Source organism: Dipodomys merriami, unplaced genomic scaffold (assembly GCF_024711535.1).
Source record: "Dipodomys merriami isolate MVZ:Mamm:240054 unplaced genomic scaffold, mDipMer1.0.p SCAF_15, whole genome shotgun sequence".
In the NCBI taxonomy this organism is placed as follows: domain Eukaryota; kingdom Metazoa; phylum Chordata; class Mammalia; order Rodentia; family Heteromyidae; genus Dipodomys; species Dipodomys merriami.
The window spans coordinates 32,994,628-33,017,235 of record NW_027202826.1 but is presented as its reverse complement, the minus strand read 5'-3'; the positions used below and the strand labels follow the sequence as shown (position 1 = coordinate 33,017,235).

The 22,608-nt window shown below is 36.0% G+C and overlaps 1 protein-coding gene across 7 annotated transcripts in view; it reads right to left on the bottom strand.

The window, feature by feature from the left end:
* Positions 1 to 22,608, bottom strand: part of Bltp1 (bridge-like lipid transfer protein family member 1) — a 181,760-nt gene that overhangs the window by 150,766 nt on the left and 8,386 nt on the right. For all 7 annotated transcript variants that reach the window (XM_070022544.1, XM_070022549.1, XM_070022547.1 and 4 more), the window contains exons 3-6: positions 15,342 to 15,471; positions 11,216 to 11,332; positions 10,291 to 10,369; positions 8,948 to 9,012 (exon numbers count right to left, since the gene is read on the bottom strand). In XM_070022544.1, the coding sequence (XP_069878645.1) occupies positions 8,948 to 9,012; positions 10,291 to 10,369; positions 11,216 to 11,332; positions 15,342 to 15,438 (358 nt within the window). In that variant the 5' untranslated portion in view covers positions 15,439 to 15,471. The remainder of the gene's footprint in view (positions 1 to 8,947; positions 9,013 to 10,290; positions 10,370 to 11,215; positions 11,333 to 15,341; positions 15,472 to 22,608) is intronic.

Below are 22,608 nucleotides of genomic sequence, written 5' to 3'. Positions count from 1 at the left end.
AAATTGCAGAAGACACTAGGAAATGGAAAGACCTCCCATGCTCCTGGATAGGCCGACTTAATATAGTAAAGATGGTAATACTTCCAAAACTAATATACAAATTCAACACAATTCCTATTAAAATCCCAATGACGTACATCACTGAAATACAGAAAACAGTCCAAAAATTCATATGGAACAACAAAAGACCTAGAATAGCCAAAACAATTCTAAGGGATAAAGACAATATGGGAGGGCTATCCATGCCGAACTTCAAACTCTACTACAGAGCTATAATAACAAAGACAGCATGGTACTGGCACAAAAACAGACCCGAAGACCAATGGAACAGAATAGAAGATCCAGAAATAAATCCACAGGCCTACAGCCAGCTGATATTCGACAAAGGAGCCAAAGACATACAATGGAAGAAACACAGCCTCTTCAACCGCTGGTGCTGGGAAAACTGGGCAGCCACATGCAGAAAACTAAAAGTGGACCCCAGCCTATCACCATGCACCAACATCAACTCAAAATGGATTAAAGACCTTAACATTAAACTTGAATCTCTGAAACTACTGCAGGACAGAGTAGGAGAGACACTTGAACTAATAGGCACAGGAAGGAACTTCCTGAACAGAGTCCCAGGGTCACAACAAATTGGAGAGAGACTCGACAAATGGGACTACCTTAAAATAAAAAGCTTCTGCACAGCTAAAGCTATCGCAACCAAGCTAGAAAGACAACCAACTAATTGGGAAAAAATATTTACCAGCAATATATCAGACAAGGGGTTAACATCCTGTATATACAGGGAACTCAAGAAACTAATCCCTCCCAAACCTAACAAACCAATTACTAAATGGGGCAAGGGAACTAAAGAGGGACTTCTCAAATGAAGAAATAAAAATGGCAAAGAAACACATGCGGAAATGTTCATCATCCCTGGTGGTGAAGGAAATGCAAATAAAGACAACCCTGAGATACCACCTTACCCCAGTCAGAATGTCCCACATCCACAAATCAGCCAACAACAAATGCTGGAGGGGATGTGGAGAACGAGGAACGCTATTACACTGCTGGTGGGAATGTACACTTATACAACCACTTTGGAAAGCAGTCTGGAGGGTCCTTAGAAAGCTAAAGATTGACCTCCCTTACGACACAGTCATACCACTTCTAGGCATCTACCCTGAACAACAGGAACCAATATACAAGGACACATGCACCTCCTTGTTTATTGCAGCACAGTTCGCAATAGCTAGGATATGGAAACAACCTAGATGCCCCACCACAGATGAATGGATCCAAAAATTGTGGTATCTATACACAATGGAATATTATGCAGCCATTAGAATGACAAAATAATGGCATTTGCAGGGAAATGGATGGAGCTAGAAGGAATCATGTTGAGCGAGGTAAGCCAAGAACGAAGAGACAAACAGTACATGGTCTCCCTGATAAGAGGATGATAAATCCAAAATGTTAGGTGATATCACAAAATTAACAGGACTTAAGAAACAAAGAACTCCCACTCATCTGGTTGAACCACTACCAAATATCCCCATGCTGCTGATCACATATATGGTATATAATATGTGAGCACCGTTATATATTACAGACTGTGATAGACAATTTGCTCCAGGAAAGTTAGAATGAACTTGTGACTTTAAATGAGCATCATTATTCCACAATACTGTGAATTTCCGGAAATTAAGTAATCACTTAATCACAATCAAAAAAAAAAAAAAAAAAAAAGAACCTCGGGGAAGGGAGGGAGGGAGGGGATGGTAGGGGGAAAACAATGGAGGGGGTATCAATGTTCAAGAGGAAGTGTACTCATTACCTCACTCATGTAACTGTAACCCTCTGTATAGTATCTTTACAATAAAAAATTTTAAAAAAAATTGTACAAAACTAACACATTTTATGAACTGTTGATGTCAAGCAATAACCTTCTCAATAAAAAGACATAATTACATTAAAGATTAATAGCCCCCTGGGGACTGGTGGCTCACACCTGTAATCCTAGCTACTCAGCAGGCTGAGATTGTAGGATCATGGTTCAAATTAGCCTGGGCAGGAAAGCCTGTGAGACTCTTTTTTTTTTTTTTTTAAGATAGCTTCATTTTCCTTTTTATTAATCATTATATAATATGAATTATATATTTTAATAAGTTTTTTATTGTGGGACTACTGTACAGAGGAGGGGTTACAATTACATGAGCAAGGTAATGAGTACAGCTCTTGTCAAGCATTGTTGTCTCCTCCTTTGTTTTTCCCTTACCATCCCTTCCCTCCCATCTCCACAATTACACTACCCACCCCACCCCCCTACAGCCTTAAATTGTAAAGTTCATTTTTTGACATAGCATCTTTTACATCTCATTGTTGAAATGGGTCAACCTGTACCTCTGTTTAAACAATTTATTTTTTCCCTTCCCCTCCACAAATTATACCAACATCAAACAGTGAAAAGAGGGGTTATATCCATAGGAGAGGGCCATACAAAGCCAAAAAAAAAAAAAAAAAGAACAAAACCCATGAGATTCTTATCCAATAAAAACCACCAGAAAACTGGAAGTGGCACCGTGGCTCAAGTGGTAGAGCACTAGCCTTGAGCTGAAGAGCTCAGGCCCAGAGTTCAATCCCCATGACCGACAAAAACAACAACAACAACAAAAGATTAATAGCCATAGAAGCTGAGTATGCCTTATCTACAATCTTTGGGCTAGAAATGTTTTGAATTAGGGATTTTTTCCAGTCTTGGATTATTTTCTTACAATGTCCTATGACAACTGAGAGAAAAAAATGATAGTCCCAACACTTCAAAAAATTGTCAGGCCCTGTAATTTTCCTACTATTTCTTAAGTAGTTAGTTGACATATTCGCTCCTAGTTCTTCAGATATGCCACCTGACTAAAGCTAAAAATCCCTGAACTATAGTATATTGAACATTTAATTCCTCTTTCTTACTGTATGCCAAATTCCTAAAGACAAAAAAGACTAGTAAATACAAAGGTTTATAGTATATATGAAAGATTCCAATTCTTGAAAGTAATAAATGAGGTTTTGGGGGGTTTTTTTGGTCGGTCATGGGGATTGAACTCTGGGCCTGAGCGCTTTCCCTGCACTCTTCAGCTCAAGGTGAGCCCTCTACTGCTTGATCCACAGCACCACTTCCGGTTTTCCAGTGGTTTATCAGAGATAAGAGTCTCATAGAGTTTCCTGCCCAGGCTGGCTTTGAACAGTGATCCTCAGATCTCAACCTCTTGAGTAGCTAGGATTACAGGCATGAGCCATGGCGCACAGCTGTAAATGAGTATTTTAAACAAGTAAAACTCTATCACTGACTAGGTCAGTAATAGATGCCAGAAATCAATGGCTCCTAGACTGCTTGGGTCAGGCATCCAACAGTATTATCTCCAATTTTATGTCCAACAGGTTTCTGGAATTTGACATTTCTAACCAAACACCTGGTTTACTCACCCAAATCTAATCCACAATTTCCTTAGCTTTGTGATATTGAGTCAACCTTTTCTATTTTTCCAATCTAAAAACTTACTGCTCTTATACTTTTGTGACCCAGAGATTATCAGCCAAACTTGTCACCTTTTCTTTCAACATGTATCTAGAATTCAACCACTTCTTACCACCCTTGCCCAATTCACAATTAACTTCCAATAGTCTCCTAACTAATCTCCCTGCTTCAGCCCTGTACTACTTATACCTGTGCTTAACACATGTGTCAGACATTTAAAAACCTAAATTCAGTTGATCATTGTTCCCAAACTGTCAAATATCTTCCCATTCTAGTCAGTAATGCCAAGGTCTTTAAAATGATGTCAAAATTATACAAAATTTCTTTCATGTAATTAGCCTCATGGTATTAGTCACAAAACAGGACCAGCGCAACCAGGTAAGTTCTCCCCCAAACTGCCACAGTAGCTCATCCTCTTACTGTTACTAGCTCCACACTACCCACTGCCAATAAACATTTCCCTAACTCCCTAACAGAAACTTCCCTGAAAACCAGGACTTCCTACTCCACTAACCCAGCTTTCATTTTCTTTAATGCTGTATTTTCCTCGTTACCTCCTTTTTATCTGAGTCCTCCCAACTTGAATGAAGCAAGGACTGTAATGGACAGAACTTCATTTTATATTTTATCCATTAGTAAATTCCTGGCACCAAGAACAAAGTTTAATACACAGAAAAGCTTGCTTGTATGAAAGAATAGCAGAGCATCTTTCTAGGTATCATAATCCTACATAAAACAAGGCAATCTTAGAACCCAACATGTGGAGCAAAATAAATGCAAGAATGTTTTTTATATTGCCAAATAGATCTATACAAGTAGAAATTATTGCATTGTTCTTCAAGATCATATACAATTCAACTCAAATTTACCTCCAAACGCATTTAAGAAATCTTTTCTCAAAAAATTAAAGATCCCTTCCATATTCCTCATTGCTTTCCCAGTTTTTAAATCACCACATTTTTCTTCATATTTCTTCTACTTGAATATAAACTTCAACAGAGAGGATATTCTTCCTGTTAACTTCATTATTGTATCCCTTGTGCTTAAAATAGTGGTTGGTACAAAGGAAATGCTCGTCAAATATTTGATGCATCATTAAAAATAGGAAAATAATAGGCTTTAAAATTTAAACATGAATGAAAAATGTACTTAATCATTGTGAGTGATCTTGAGAATTGCTTCTTCCAAAATTTGGTTAAAGAATTAAAGAAACAGCAATTGCTAAGTATCTACAGAGTACTTTTGGGTTGGGCATGGGGGCAGCTGTAGGAACTGTAATAAGGAAAATCATAGTTCAAAAAATTGGTATAGGCAAAAAAGTTAATGAGACCCCATTCCAACCAATAAGGGGTGTGTGTGTGTGTGTGTGTGTGTGTGTGTGTGTGTGTGTGTGTGTGTGTGTGTGTGTGTGTGTGTGTGTGTGTGTGTGTGTGTGTGTGTGTGTGTGTGTGTGTGTGTGTGTGTGTGTGTGTGTGTGTGTGTGTGTGTGTGTGTGTGCGCGCGCACATGTGCAATACAAGAAGCATAAATAAGATTGATACCCAGAGCAATCTGGGCAAAAACAAGAGATTTTATTTAAAAAAATAATAACTAAATCAAAAAGCTGGGGTATGGCTCAAATGGTATATCACCTGCCTAGCAAAAAAAGCTAAGTGAGAATATGCAGGCCCTGAGTTCAAGCCCCCATACTGGTAAACACACACACACACACAGAACAAAAGAAATGACAGTATATTTGACAGTATATTATGCAGGCATATAGTCACAGTATACTATTTTTAAAAAACAAGAGCCAGGTGCCAGTGGCTCACACCTTTACTGTAATCCTGGATACTTAGGAGTCTGAGATCTGAGCCCACATCTTTACTGTAATCCTAGATACTTAGGAGGCTGAGATCTGAGGATTGTGCTTGAAAGTCAGCTAAGCCCATGAGGCTCGTATCTGCAATTAACTACCCAAAAAAGCTGGAAGTGGTGGAGCACTAGCCATAAGTAAAAGAAGATCAGAGAAAGTATCCAGGCTCTGAGTCCAAGCTCCAGGACCAACACAAAAAAAGAAAGAAAAGAAAAGATGCAGAAATATTGCCAAAAGTGAATACTACAAAAACAGCCTGCTAAGCTTTGAAAAATGGTTCAGGTGTTTTTATTTATTTAACAAAGAAGATTTAGATGAAATAAACTTTTAAAAGCCCTAGAATTTTAGGCATAAACAAGAAAATAATAAAAAGGGCATAATTTATCAGCAAAATTCACTTTGTAGTCAAAGAATTCCTTTAGGGTAGGAAAGGTACATGACTACTTACTCATATCCCATATGCATCTCAACATTGAGATATCATCACATGTCCTGTTTATTTTTCAAAACAATAGATTAAAGTCAACTATCCCGAAAACAAAGTAAGATGTTTTGTCAGATACCTAATTGGCCTTTAACCAATGTCTGATATATCCTACTCACTGTCATTACCATGCATGATGTTTAAGGAATGAGAGCATCTACAAACTTCATCTACCATTCTGCCTTCTGACAGATGGGTAGAACTCTTAAAACAACCTCAAACCAGGATCCTGTTTGTCACTACACTAAGTGGCCCGTATCAACATCAGAAATTTGGAGGATAGTTCTCAGTATTTTCCTCGTGTCATACTCAAAAGATAAACATCTTTTTTATTTCAACAAAAACTACCTCACATGAAGGATTTAGAGTGGAAAACTCTTTGATTTCATGTATTGATAAAAGAAACACACTTATGTTATTAAGAAACACACTTATGTTAACTAAGCATTAAAAAAAACAGATTAAGAGGGTAACAAAGAGACTGCAAGATTGATAGAAGCATGACATACAAGGGGAAAATGTGCTCTACATAAACTCATCTCTAAGCAACAAACTGAACAGACTTTACAAATTAAATAAGTGGCAAAAACATAGAGCGTGCTCCAAGTAAAATGAATTTGTGAGAACCTAGGACTGAACTCAAAGGGACTGACCATTAGGAATGAGTTTTAGCCATCTATGAAGTATAAACAAGTAAGTTATTTTTACTTAAGTAACACCTTAACAACTTATAAGGACTTACTTATTTATAAAAATACATATTTCCTCCACAAAATGAACATGAACAATAGTACCAGAAAATAACACCAAACTTAGGATTTATTCATATTAATAAAAACACAAAACTAAAAGATTTCCAATATGCTAAATTCCCAATACATATTATTTTTTCAGTAAGAATGCTAGCAGTAACGACAAAGAAAAATGTTAAAATGCTGTCATAGTAATTGATATTCCAAAAACTATTCATCTTTTTTTTGGGGGGGTCCGGTCCTGGGGCCTGAACTCTGGGCCTGGGCGCTGTCCCTCAGCTCTTCAGCTCAAGGCTAGCTCTCTACCATTTGAGCCACAGCAACACTTCTGGCTTTTTTCTTTTTGCTTATGTGGTGCTGAGGAATCGAACCCAGGGCTTCAGGCATGCAAGGCAAGCGTTCTACCACTGAGCCACCTTCCCAGCCCCCCAAAACTATTAATCTTATATCCATTCTAAATTACAGATGGAAAACCTCCAGAAGCCATTTCAAATACCCTCATAATACTTTATCATACAGAAAAACTTGTGTTCTATTCAGTTACCTAATGAACAACTCCATCTGTTGTCTTTCCAGATATGAAGCCTGCCCATTATTCTCATTTCTATTCACTCTGATTTCACTAGTTCCACACATGCCAAATACTAACCCATTCATCCCAGCCTCAATAAAGAATACATTGTACATAAGATTACATCCATATAGGACTGAAGGAAGAAAAGCATAAAAAAAGAAGACTAGCAGTGAAATAACACTGAAATTTAAAGTAGTTTAGGCTGGCTAGGCAACTTTCAGAACTTTGAATTTATTTTCTTATAGGAAAAAAGTTGTAAATGATAGGTAAGCCTATCAAAACAAAACAAATTTTAAAACCCAACATTTAATTGTAAAGTTCCAAAGTTACATAGTTCCTAAGCATCATTTCAGAATCTCAACATAGGTTATTAAAAGCAGAAATGATCCAAAGAGACCTTATATTCCCAGGTCCCACCTACAACCTTCTTGAACCGTGGTTTTCAAAGTACGATGTAGGACCTTTGGAGGAATCCCTCTATAGAAGCCTAAAAAAAAATCAAAACTTAACAATAAGATTATTGAGATATTTTGACTCTTGCAACCACTCTTCCAGGAGCCAGCAGTAAATTTTTTAAAGGCTATAACATATATGGTAGATACTTCAACAGACTGAATACAGAAGCAAAGTGAGACTCCAGCTATCTTCTACTAAGCCAAATATTAAGACAAATGCAAAATACAAAATAATGTCACTCTTGTTTTTTGCTTTGGAAGCTATTTTTCATTAAACATATAATGGTTTATTAGGATTAATGAAATTTAAATATTTTTACAATTATCAGGCTTAATTTCTAATGCAGAACATATGAACAGATAGAATTCACAAAAATAAAAACTCTGTGGCAACCTCAATAATTTAGAAGAATGTAAAGATTCCCATGATAATGTTGGAAAAAGTAAGTTCTAGAAAGTAAAGACAAGATCTATCCTCGAAGAAGTGGTGTAGTTAATGTAGAATTAGAAAGGGTAGTGGAAGAGCCGAGAGCCACTTACACAGTCATAAAAAACCTGAGAGGAAAATTGACATGACAAAAAGTAAGGCTCTGAAGATAAATGCAAACTAGGCCAATGTGGTGGCATCCATCTTTATTCCCATCTACTTGGGAAGCTGAGGTAGGAGAATCACTAGAACACAAGAGTTCAAAACTAGCCTGTACAACATAGAAACAACATAGCAAGTATGAATAAAGTCACAGAAGCTAAAAAAAAAAATATGAATGTTTTAGAAAGATCAGAGTACTAGGGAGGGCATCTGAGTCACAACACAGCCAGGCCCACAGATTTGACACAAAAGGCTAGAAATGTATGTAAAGATTATACTGAAGATAACTCTAAATGAGTGATATGTTCAAGTACCTGAAGTTAATCAGGCAACAGGAAAACTACTAAAGGATTTTTCAACCAAAATGAAATTTTTTTAAAAAATTGTAAACTATAAAACTTTAAAGGTTATCTACTAGAAGACGTGAGTGAAGACACATGAACAAAGTGGTAAAGCTCTTGAATAACCAAGAACAGACCCAACTCAATCTCTAAAACATAACCCAAATTACTTCCTTGCTGGGCATGGTGCTGCACACCTCCTAAAATTCAGCAGGCTGAGGCAGAAGGATGAGTTCCAGGCCTGTCTATGCTACATAACTATTCAAGGCCAGCCAACAACAAAAAAAAAAAAAAATGTGAAACATTTCATTATCTCTAAGTATAAAATCAGATTATATGATTGAGAATTTTAAACACATGAAGAAATAAGTATTTACCATGTTGTTTCTGCTTTGGGTTGTACATCTTCCACCACCGAAAAATGATAAATCCATCCTGAATTCTAAGCAAGATTATAAAAATGAGAACTTAAGTAACAATTTACTGAAATTACTTCTTAATTATAAAAGGTAAGCAATTGGTAATGAATAAGAAATAGAGAAAATTCTCAAAAAGACACTGGCATGCAAAAATATACAACTTCTTCAGGACTATCAGTTATAAACCAATGTTCTATAATCTTCTAGTTGAAAAAAAGAGAGTAATACAGCTCCAAGTAATGAAGAAATCATTAAATCTTAAAATTTGACAAAAGCTGTATTATTGTAATATACAACATGTTTAGAAATATTAGGTCCTTCTACTTAGGTAAAATGCAATAAATAACACTTAACAGGAAAATAAGTACTTCATTTAAGTAACCATTTTTTAAATATAAAAATCACATAAAAATTAAATCTTAAAAGGTGATATTAAAGCACAAAAAAGTTAATTTTTATTAAATGATCTAATAAAGGGTACATTCATAACCTCTTAACTTTTTTCATTTTTGACTTTTAATAATTTTAGAAGACCACAAAAATTGCCTCCTAAAACATTAAGTGCAGTACAAGCACTGTCAAATCCTACCACATGCATCTCTAATTAATACAAAATGTTCTCTAAGATATGTTTTAAGAAAACTACAGGGGCTGGGAAGGTGGCTCAGTGGTAGAGCACTTGCTTTGCATGCATGAGGCCCTGGGTTCGATTCCTCAGCACCACATAAGCAAAAAGAAAAAAGCCGGAAGTGGCTCTGTAGCTCAAGTGGTAGAGCGCTAGCCTTGAGCTGAAGAGCTGAGGGACAGCACCCAGACCCAGAGTTCAAGCCCCACAACTGGGCCAAAAAAAAAAAAAAAAAAAGAAAACTACAAAAACAGAACAGGCTTTTCTTCAAAGCTATGAGTAGAAGGAATACTTCAAATATATTATGACTGACCCATTCAGATTTGCATTTCTAAGAATAAAATTACAGTTGCTAACAATACTTCTATATAAACTTATCTCAAAGTAAGGAGCTAATAGATGAGAAACTTCAACATTCCAGATCTTTGTTAATATAACAAATGCTCACCAAACATTCTACAACTGAAATGGTCAGGTAACTTAATAGTCCATCTAAAAATGAAGTGAGGTATTTACTATAAATTGCTATTTGAGAAACTTCTTTCCAGCCTGTGTGATATGAATTCACCAAGTATAATTTTTTTGATTTAAGATTTAAAAGTATACTTAAAAGTATACTTAGAATTTTTTTACAGTATTTCATGTTTGTCTGTGTCATTTTATGTTTTATTGTTACCTGATAGACATGTCTTCTGTAATGTAATAAATTTCACGAACCATGACTTTTCCAGAAAGAACTGAGAAAGAGAAGGAACCTATTGTAAGAGAAAAAAAAAAACACATAATAGTCATCAATGCAATTGATAGCAGGACAGCAGAAAGTGGTGGTTACTCATACAAGGGAGAGGAGGGGAAGGGAAAGGAGGAAAGAGAAGGGGAAAAGGAAGGGGAAGGTGAAAAGAAGGAAAGAGAAAAAGAGAAGGAAGGAGGGGAAGAGGAAGGGGAAAGGGAAAAAGAGGAAAAAAGAAAGCAAGGTGGAGAGAAGGGATAGAAGAGGGAGAGAGAAGGAAGAAGGAAGGAAGGAAGGAAGGAAGGAAGGAAGGAAGGAAGGAAGGAAGGAAGGAAGGAAGGAAGGAAGGGAAAATGCCACGTGTACCATTAATATGGCCAAGATACCAAACAACCAAATAGGAAAATTAGTTTAAGTAATTGTTTCATATCTCTTAATCATACACTATCATTAAAAAGTCTTATAGCAGTCATTAATTTATCATTTTCTTCCAGTCCAATGACTGGGACCAGTCATTGAGCCAAATTAGAAAAATGATAGAAGACTTTAAATTATTTCTTTACATATAGCCAAATTTCTATTTCCATACGATAAATTTCTCACAGCTTTTACCAGCAAAGTAAGTCAAAAAGTTATTTTATAAGTACTGTAAAAGAGGATAGGGTAAAAGTCCTCACCAAATGGTAGTTCATTTCTAGTTATGTAATACTGCATGAGACAGTCTAGTAAGGTTAAATGTTACTTTAAATTTCATGAAAGGTAAGTTACCAAAGCTACTATATATCTTTATATACAACCTGTTGATAAATTAAACTTATAGTATATATCTCACAATTATGTGTGAGAAAAAAATAGTGTTACTCAGACTTACCAATATGGATATACCCATGCTTGTATAATCTGTTAAGAACCAGTGTTAAAATAAGACCAACATTTCTTGAATTATAGTATGTAAGATAAATAATCCATCCACAGGACAAAATAGTAGCTGTTGAAAGGGAAAAAAATCAGAAATTATAAGGCTGACTTCTAAATGGTAATGTCTGAAACTATTATAAATTATTAATGAAAGCCAAAAAATAAAGTACTAAATATGAGTAATGAAATGGAACTTCATAAAAGCAGCATTAGAGAACTACTTTCCTCAAGGCCACAGCATTCTTTTTTTTTTTTTTTTTTTTTTTTTTTTTGTCAGTTGTGGGGCTTGAACTCTTGGCCTGGGCGCTACACCTTAGCTCTTCAGCTCAAGGCGAGCGCTCTACCACTTGTGCTCTACCACTTCCGGTTTTCTAGTGGTTTATTGGAGATGAGTCTCACGGACTTTCCTGCCGAGGCTGGCTTTGAACCGTGATCCTCAGATCTCAGCCTCAAGAGTAGTTAGGATTAAGGGCGTGAGCCACCGGCACCCAGCAGCCACAGCATTCTTATTCTTATGTCCCCTATTTTAACACAGACTACTTGTTTTTTTTTTTTTTTTTTATTGTGAAAGTACTATACAGAGGGGTTACAATTAAATGAGCAAGGTAATGAGTACATTTCTTATCAAGCATTGTTGCCCCCTCCTTTGTTTCCCCTTACCATCCTTTCCCATCTCCCCCTTCTTGCCCCCCCCCCAAGTTGTAAAATTTGTTTTTCAACAAAATGTCTTGTACATCTCATTGTTGCATAGGGACACAGACTACTTCTTATTGTATATAAACCCTTTAAGAAAAAAACAATAGCAAGAGGAGAGAAAAGGGTATTTTTTCTAGAAATAAGTTTCACAGACAAACCAAAGCACTTGCTATGACCAAGCGATTACCATTAAAAAAAGGTTGCATTTTATTTTGACTTAGTAACTGTTTAATGGGTTGTTACTTTTAGCAACACATGTTAAATTGTTTTATTTTTTCCTAATTTAAAAGTGAACTTTTTTAAAGAAAAAGCTATTTTTTTATTGTGAAAATACTGTACAGAGGGGTTACAATTACATTTCTTATCAAGCATTGTAGCCTCCTCCTTTGTTTCCCCTTCCCATCCCTTCCCATCCTCAACCTGCCCAGCCACCCAACCCTCCTAACTCCCCACCAAAGTTGTAAAGTTCCTTTTCGACATAACATCCTGTACATTTCATTGCTGCAATGGGTCCACCTGTATCCCTATTTAAACGATTTGTTTTTTTCCCTTCCCCTCCACAAATTATAACAACATCAAACACAGTGAAAGCAGGGGTTGTATCGTGGGGGAGAGACATACAAAGCAACAAAGAAATAATCTTATAAATGTGTTAGAAACAATCACATGAAAGAAAAAAACCTTTGAATACATATGTTAGGGTTCATTTTCCTAACATCAACTGAAAAGCTATTTTTTAATGGCTGTTTGTATTTTGTTTTTTATTCATTCATGAGCTAGAAGTTTGAGGGGAATATGAATTTAATAGGTGACTACATTATGAAAAACGAGTTATATGCAAAAACTGAAACACACTCAATGATATTCTTCAAATGTAGGTTGCCTTATTCACTGTTGCAAAATATTTACTGTAAGGTGCTCTACCTAATGTGACTTTAGATGAAAATTTCTACTTCTATTACCATTTCTTTACAGAACAGATTTGTTGACTTTTTAAAATGCCTTTTCTCTAATTTAAAAAATCCTCAGTTTTCTTTTCAAAGGCTGTAACTTATTTTGGTAAATGGCTTGGGAATGAATTTGTTATGTACTTTCAGCCTAATAAAGGTGAATATTTTTCTGAATATCCAGACACATGGGCTTTCTCTTCCTAGAACATATTTATTTAGTAACTAAAACAGTATAAAGCAGTGAAAAATGAAACAAAAAAGTAAAGAAAACCAATATACTTGAAACATATTTTAACTGATCTGAGCATAAATCTATGCTTTTTTGCTCGTGACCAAGGAAAAAGGAAAACTGGATATAGATCAATCTCTGATTTAAAAACTTGTTAGTACTCATGGTATCTTAAAAAGAAGCAGAAATAACAATTGAGAAAAAATAAAACAATTGTGTAACCTATATTCGTGATTCAATATCTATAAGCCTCAATTATTCAGCATATTAAAACATATGCTGAGCAGTGAAACATATAAAATGCCTATCTATGAATACCATAAATACCATAAATATCCTATGTCATATCCATAAATATCATTAATGTCCTTTTCCTTTCTTACCTTTCCTATTTTTTTCTCTGTTTTCAATTCCAATACCAAATTTTGATCAGATACCATTCTTCCACAAAAATATTGGGTAATAAATGCCCTTGGTAATCTCTCCCTTTTCTGTATTATTTTTGTATTTCTTCCTCTGCTTCCCCACACCATCCAATCATTCACTGACTCCAGCCTTCCTCCTTCTCTCCTACTATTTAATAATGCACTATTTTAAACTATTTATATATACCCAGAAAATGTCCAGATTATATAAAAATTTATAAATAGCACAGTTCACTGTCAAGTACACAAATGGTAAACATTTAAAACATTTCATTCTACTTTACTGTAAAAATATACTTACTGTGAGGATTTTTTTAGTCTTAAAGAAAACATACAGAACTGTGTATATGCGGGGGTAGAAGTGGAGAGTGCCCTGTAACTGGAGAAATAAGCCCAGTGTAATCTTTTTTTTCCACCCATTTTCCCTAAGTTAGATAATGAAGTGTCCAAGAAAAAGTAAAGAACATTTTAGAGAAGCTTTATGAAATATAGATACATTAACATTTTCTTTCCTGAAAACAGGTGAAACATCAAAATGCATTGTATTCATAAACTGCTTTGTTAAACAGTACCTCCTTTGTTTCAGTTTCACCCCCTTCAACATTCTTACCAACATTCTCTGACTCACTCATTCCCTCACTTTTCTTAATTTTGTGGTATACATAATGAATTATTTATTGACTGTATTCTCCCCTGCCCTATTCATCTACCCTTTTTTCCCTTGGCCCCACCACCCTTTTTGTAAGTACTCATTTCCTAAGAAGCAGTAGGGCTCCAGATGAAGCAGGGCAAAGAATGGAGAGAAGAATGGTGGGTGAATACAGTCATAATATTCAATATACACATGTAAAAATGGAACCATGTAACTCGAGAGGATGGGTAGGGTTGGGATAGATGAAGGAGACAATGATGTAATGATGTTGATCAAGAGGCACTGTACACATATTGGTGTATTGAATTGAAACTCCTCGGTATACCTATGTAAGAATAATAAAAATATAATTTAAAAGATGAATAAATAAATAATCAAAAACTGCTGAAACCAAAGAAACATAGGTCCTATGGTTTCCCTTATTTGCAATAACTAGTATATGTCTGGGACAAGCAGAAAAGGTCAAAAACTATGTACATATGACCAGATAAGATGAAGTTAAGCAAAATGAACCCCAAGATAGGGACACAAGTGGTTTTTGCTTTCTTGCTATTGTTCCTAACGTATTTATAATGTACCATGTGATTTTTTTTGTTTCTTTGTATGTTCCTCCCCCAAGGTATAACCCATTTTCACTGTATTTGATGTGGGTGCTCTGCATCTTGTATATACACTTCTCTAGCTTGGGAAGGGGAAGGGAAAAAACAAAATGCTTAAATAGGGATACAAGTTGACCCATTGTAACAATGAGATATACAAGACACTGCTGAAAATGAACTTTACAATTTAGGCAGGAAGAAGGGGGAAGAAAGAGAGGTGGGGGTGGCGGGGAGGGAAGTGTAGTTGTGGAGGTGGGAGGGAAGAAAGGGTAGAGGAAAAACAAAGGAGGAGGTAACAATGCTTGAAAGGAATGTAGTCATTACCTTGCTCATGTAACTATAACCCCTCTGTACAGTATTTTTACAAGAAAAAAAAATTTTAAAAAACTGCTGAAAAATCAAAAATAAATAAGTGGTATTAGGGTATTATAAGCACTCCAAGTTCAATAAACCACTGCTTAGAATTTCATAGTTGCTAATACACATGGAATAAACACAATAAAGTATTAGAAAATATATTTGACGTACCAACAAGGAGCCAAACAACATTGGAATTGTGTTCTGTAAGAAAATCTTCTAATTGAGTGATACTGGGAACAATACTGTCATTCTTCCTTTGATCCATTACTGAAGTTTTTCCAGAACTGCATCTAAAGGCCTAAAGAGGTCAAAGGTTAAGTTTAGAATTAAAAGTAATTGAGAGAGAAATTATAGAAAGGGGGAAAAGGTAAATTGAATAAAGGTTTACTAAATCAATGTTTCCTCCAATGATAGAAATGCAAAAACATACAGCAAACAAAATATATCCACATTTCTATCTAAATATAGACTATGTAAAATATTCATAATGGCTTTATTTCATAATTCTAAATATGATGAAAGACTAACCTTCAGTTATTAAGAGACATGATTCCTTCGTGTGTGTGTGTGTGTGTGTGTGTGTGTGTGTGTGTGTGTGTGTGTGTGTGTGTGAATACTAGGGCTTGAACTCAAGGTCTCTCACTCACCCTTAGCTATGTGTGTGTGTGTGTGTGTGTGTGTGTGTGTGTGTGTGTGTGTATGCGTGTGCGCACATGTGGGCGCACACACTCCTAGAGCTTGAATTCAGGGCCTGGGTGCTGTTTGTGAGCTTTAGTTGTCAAGGCTAGCATTCTACCACTTGAGCCACAGTCCAACTTGCAGCTTTATTTTTTGGAAAGAAGAGTCTCATGGACTTTCCTGCCCAGGATTTGATCCTGTATCCTCCTATCTCAGTCTCCTGAGGAGCTAAGATACAGGGATGAGCCACTGGCATCTGGTTTCCCTCAGCTTTTTGATCATGGCCCTGTTACCTGAGCCACTTCTCTACTTCTAGCTTTGTGTTGATTAACTGGATCTGGCTAGCTTCAAATCATGATTCTAAATCTTAGCCTCCTAAGTTGCTAGGATCATAGGTGTGAGGAACCTAAAGCAGGCAGATTATGCTTAAATCTAATAAGAAATATCTACCATAGCCAGGAATGATGTGCACACTTACAATTTCAGCACTGAGGAGGCTGAGGAAGGAGTATCTCAAATTTGAGGTCAGCCTGGACTACACAGTGAGTTTAGAACTCCTTGTTTTGTTTTTGTCAGTCATAGGGCCTGAACTGTGGGCCTGGGCGCTATCCCAGATCAAGGCTGGTGCTCTACCACTTGAGCCACAGTACCACTTCCGGCTTTTTCTGATTATATGGTGCTGAGGAATCAAACCCAGTGCCTCATGCATGCAAGGCAAGCGCTCTACCACTGAGCCACCCTCTGAGCCCCTACAGTGAGTTTAAAGCCATCCCATACAACAGTAAGACCTTGTTTCAAAAAAAAAACAAAAACAAAAACAAAAATGAAATGCAAAAAAGAAGGTACTGCATAATCTTTATGGAGCAAATGATGAAAGGGAAGGAGGGAGAAAAAGAGTTGGTTGTTTCTTCTTCCTCTACTCATTCTGAATAACCCAACCTAAAACTTTCAGGTAAAGCAGAGAAAAGCATATGAGAAAGAGAGAAGCAAGATTCTCAGTGTCCTTCAGTAAGATGTTAGATTCCTGGCAGGAGTTAAGCATCTACTTCTGTGAGCAGCGGACACATCTCAGAATGTCAGAGTCTGAGTGTCAAAGGCAGAATGGTAAGAAGGGCATACTTGCAGGAAAGAGGCTAGGTGCAGTGTATCCACAGCAGCTGAAAGAGTTGCAAGGAGAAGTAATCTAACTCCAGTCTTAGAACCTAAGAAAACCAACAGCCTCAGCAGAGTGAGAAGAGCAACTGCACAAGGTTGCTCCATACAGTGAGTTAGAACCAGGAAGAAGGCATCAAACTTGAAAGGTTACACAGGGTTTCTATGCAGAAGAGCAATCTGAGCCGCATGAGTAGAAAAAGGATTAGGAAGACAGATATATACCTGGGGAGTGGGCCCAATTAATCAATTAAATAAATATATTCAAGAGGATGGAAGCTAAGGTACTCACTGTTGTAGACATATAGAGAGAAAGAAAAATTAAGAGTCCTGGGAAATAGATAAGAACTGGAGATAGGGTTTTCAATATAAATGGAGAAATAAGCATGTGTATTACATGTGTCTATGCACATGTATATATGTGCATGCTTTCACAAACAGGTGCAGGGAATAGCAACACTCCACTAAAAATGAACACCGAACATATTCTGAAAACCTACTTTCTACTAAGAGGAATAGCATAGTATCCTTTGAAGAAATGGCTGATTTCAAAGTTACGGCAGAGAAAGTCAAGATGAGCCGTGTTTTTCAAAAAGAACTGGTCAAAGAATGACAGCAATATATGAAAAAGATAGAGTCAGCTTCAATAGATTCCCGAGGACAAAATCTGGGACAACTTAAAAATAAATAGTAGTAATTGATTAAAATCCATTAAGTAAACCTGAGTGTCAAGAGGAGGAAGCATTAAAATTGGAGGATAAGATACAGCAGCTGGGATGGGGCATTTTTGCCCAAGCAACTATCTCTTGCTCTTTCCTTCTAGTCAAATAGCTATCTTCCAACCCCAAAATAAAATACCAACCTAGTAATCTGTCATTCTGATATCATATCTTTCTTCTTTAGTTTGTAAATATGCTTAAAATTTTTAATGCAAATACTTACGTGAGCCAAACCAAACTGAGAAGCTTTCATCATATAGTTTCACAAATATCAGTTAATAGCTTAGCAACAATTACTTGATATGATAGGCTTGAGTGTAAGAATGAAAGAAGGAATAGCTATAATGTTCTAGAACAGGGAGAGGAAATCTACACACAAGGAAGAAGGCAAGAGCAGCCAATTATACAGATTAACAGCATGGCACTGGGTACTAGAATACCCGAGTTCAAGTAACAGTTCTAACATTTCCGTTTTGTTTGGGCAAAATCCCTACTCTTTCTGTGTTTTTACATCATGTGTAATAGTTTACTTTGGAACTTATGAGTTCACACATTTAAGCCATTCAAAACAATGTCTGGCATACTGAAGATATTGTGCTAATGGAGTCTTGCCTTTATCTCCAATTAACCTACAAAAGGCTGTGGCTCAAGTGGTAGAGTAGCTAGCCTTGAGCAAAAAAGCTCAGAGACAGGACTCAGGCCAAGTTCAAGCCCCAGAACCAGCACAAAACAAACAAACAAAAAAGTTCTACCATAACCTAGAAAATCCTGAGTATTAAATATAACATTTGATATGGTATATATACACAATGGAATTCTATGCTTCCATCAGAAAAAATAACATCGCCCCAGTTATATGGAAATGGAAAGACTTAGAAAACAATCATATTAAGTGAAATAAGCCAGACCAAAGAAACATAGACTCCATGGTTCCTTCATTTGTAATGATTAGTCTATGTTTAGGATAATCCTAGCAGAGGATCACAATAGCTCAACAGCTATGTACAAATGACCATATAAAATGATGCTAATCAAAATAAACTCCAAGATATGCAAACAAGAGAGTTTTTGTTGTTGCTGTTTTTAATGTACTATGTGAAGTTATTTCTTTTCTCTTTTGTCCCCATGCCTCCCTTTGGTTTATCCCCCAGTTCACTGGTTTTGATTTTGGTACCCTGTGTCTTGTATATACGTTTATCTAATTTGGGAAAGGGAAGTGGAATAACAAAATTGTGAGACAAAGGGTGAACCAATCCAACAGCGATATTCATAAGACACTATGATGAGATATTGGATGTTTTAACTGCATTGTATTGATTTTTATGAATCAGTTAATCATCTTCATTACACCATATGATGTTACTAGACTGTGAAATGCATACTTATTGCATTTCCTTTGTTTAACATATAGTATGTTTTGAAATTTGGTATAAAACATTCATCTTTTTTATGTTTTATTAATATGGATTACTCCTAGTTCTCAAGAGTGGGGAAATGCCCTGCAACTTTGTAACTTGAAGTCATATGTTGCCATGTATTATAACCTGTTTTCCTTGTACAGACTTGGTAATAAATTATATGTCATTTTATTTTATTTTTATTGTCTATTGCAGCACCCGGCTATATGTAATTTAAACTGTAGTGTTCTTCCAAGTGTTTCATCCTACACTAAAATTTTTTCTTACAAGCTTTCTAATAAATATGGAATCTATTCAATTTTGAAAAAAAAAGACACTATGTTGGAAATGTACTTTACAATCTGAGAAGGGGGCAGGAAAACGAGGGGAAGGCAAAGTGGGAGAAAAATAAGGGAGGGCTATAATAATGTTCATCGAGAAACATACTCATTACCTTACTCATTTAACTGTAACCCCTCTGTATATGTAATACATATAATTAAATTTTTAAAAAGTATGATTTGGGATATTTACACTGTCTTCAGCAGAATTTCTGACAATAGAGAAAATAATAAATTCCTTTTTAACTACCTGTTGTTTCGTTGCCCTTACCACACACAGCTGCCATTAACAGCTTAGAAGCCCATCTCCCCAACAGCACCTGCTCCCTAAGGACAAACTTGTCCTATTCATTTCATACCAGTGAATAAGTGAATCTTTGTAAAAACACAAAACAAAAAGCTATTGCCACTGGTAAGTAAGTATATTTAATGGGAACAAGAAACACTTATCTTTTTTCACTCTCAAGAAAATATAGTATCCATACAAGACAAAAGGTACAGAAAACAAAAACAGCAACAAAGAAGAAAAAAATCAAAATAACAAAAACTCATTTCCATTTCTTGGAGTTTATTTTGATAAGCATCATTTTATATGATCATATGCACATAGTTATTCAGCCTTTGTGATCCTCTCCTTAAAATATCATCTTTTGGTCTCACTGTGTGAATGTCTAGAGTCCTGTATAATTTTTTGCTTTCTGTAGCTTTTGTCTTGTATGTAAGTGTATCTGTTTGGGGGAACAAATGCAGCAGTGATACTCACTAGACACTATGTTGAAAATGAACTATATAACTTGGTAGAATGGGAAGAGTTATTAAAGAAAAACAGGGAGAAAATGAGGGAAGAGATGACACTGTTCAAAAAGAAATGTACTGGGCTGGGCAGGTGGCTCAGTGGTAGAGTGCTTGCCTCACATGCATGAGGCCCTGCGTTCGATTCCTTAGCACCATATAAGGGAAAAGGTCGGAAGTGGCACTGTGGCTCAAGTGGTAGAGCACTAGCCTTGAGCTGAAGAGCTGAGGGACAGTGCCCAGGCCCAGAGTTCAAGCCCCATGACGGACAAAAAAAAAAAGTACTCATTATCTAACTATCCAACTGTAACCACTCTGTATGTACATCCATCACCTTTAGAATAACAATAAAATTAAATTAAGCCAGGCTCCCAGTACCTCAAGCTATAATCCTAGCTACTCAGAAGGCTGAGATCTGAGGATGGCTGTTCAAAGCCAGCCCAGGCAGAAAAGTTCATGAGACTCTTAACTCCAAAAAACTACTCAGAAAAAGCCAGAAGTGGTGTTATACCTCAAGTGGTAGAGCACTAGCCTTGAGTACAAAGAGGCTCAGGTACAGCACCCAGTCCCTGAGTTCAAGCCCCAGGATTGGCAAAAAAATAAAGAAAAAGAAAAAGAAAGAAAGAAAGAAAGAAAGAAAGAAAGAAAGAAAGAAAGAAAGAAAGAAAGAAAGAAAGAAAGAAAGAAAGAAAGAAGGAAGGAAGGAAGGAAGGAAGGAAGGAAGGAAGGAAGGAAGGAAGGAAGGAAGGAAGGAAGGAAGGAAGGAAGGAAGGGAGAAAATGTTTTCATCTCCTTGCATTTCAGAAGTGTCTTGACCAAGTGTTTGTCTAGTATTTGTAAGACTCCATGCAATCTTTTAATCCTACTCATTAAAAAGCAACTAATAAAGAGAATAGTTAACATCTTGAAATCCCATTCCAAATACAACAGCAACAAAAACCAAATTCTTCACACAATAAAGTAACCACCTAAGCAATGTCCTCAGACCTTCTTACCTTTATTTATTTATTTATTTATTTATTCTTTTATTGTTGTGTAGTCCTGGGGTTTGAATTTAGAGCCTGGACACTGTCTCTAAACTTTTTTGCTCAAGGCTAGCACTCTATCACTTTGAGCCATAGCTCCATTTCTGGCATTGTAGTTAATTAGAAATAAGAGTCTCATGGACTTTCCTGCCCTGGGCTGGCTTCTGAATACAATCCTCAGATTCAGCCTCCTCAGTAGTTAGAATTACAGGCATGAGCCACCAGCACCTGGCTGCTTTTAATCATTTTTTAATAGCATCCAGGCTGAACCAGACCATGACCCTCCCCAAGTAGTATGAACAAGACTTTAAACTAGTTTAAAGCTAGATAGCCAGAAACTTATGACTTCGTAATCTCCTTCCACGTGTAAGCAACTATGTTACCTGAAATACAGATGAGCTTATTGCAATGGAATTCCTCATAGAAAAGAACATGTAAATTTTATACATTTAGGATAATACTAACATGTATTAAAATACATTATCAGGAGGAAAGGGATAGTAGGAGAAAAACAAAGGAGGAGGTAACAATGTTCAAAAAGAAATGTATTTATTACCTTACTCATGTAACTATAACCCATCTGTATAGAAATCTTTACAATAAAAATTTTTTAAAAGATATTATCATTGCCTATTGAGTGATTTGCAGGGCCTCTGTGCCCAAAAATAATGCCATTGGAATACAGACCAAAAATCCCATCCTCCATTCCCTTAATAGAATGCTAATTAATATTCTCTTTTAAAATGTAAGCATATTTTTATTACACAGTCTTGTACCACCTAAGGACTAGAAATACATGTTGAGAAATGTATCATTGGGCAACTTCATCTCTGTGTAAGGATAGAGGGTACTTACATAAACCTAGATGGTATGCACAGCCTTCTACAAATCTATACAGCATGTTACTATGAATGATATGGCAAAAAAAAATGGTACAAATATAATATAAAAGGTTTTTGAAGGTAGCACATCTGAATAGGGCACTTACCATGAACAGAGCTTGAATCAGGGAGGGACAAGTGACAGAAAATAATTTTCTAAGTTTGTTTAGAAAGTTAAAACTGTAGGGGCTGGGATGTAGCTCAGTGGCAAAGCACTTGCCCAGCAAGTGCAATGTCCTGGGTTCGATCCCCAGTACCAAAAAAGAAAAGACAAAAAAAAAAAAAAGAAAGAAAGAAAGTTAAAACTGTAAATATGTTACCTTAAGCTTAAGGTATTTTATATTGACTATTTTTGACATTTGTTCAGCTATATAAAAATATCTTCTTTATCCTATAAGCTTCTAATCCATTTTTCAATTTTATTTCAGGTTTTACTTTTGTATAAAAACT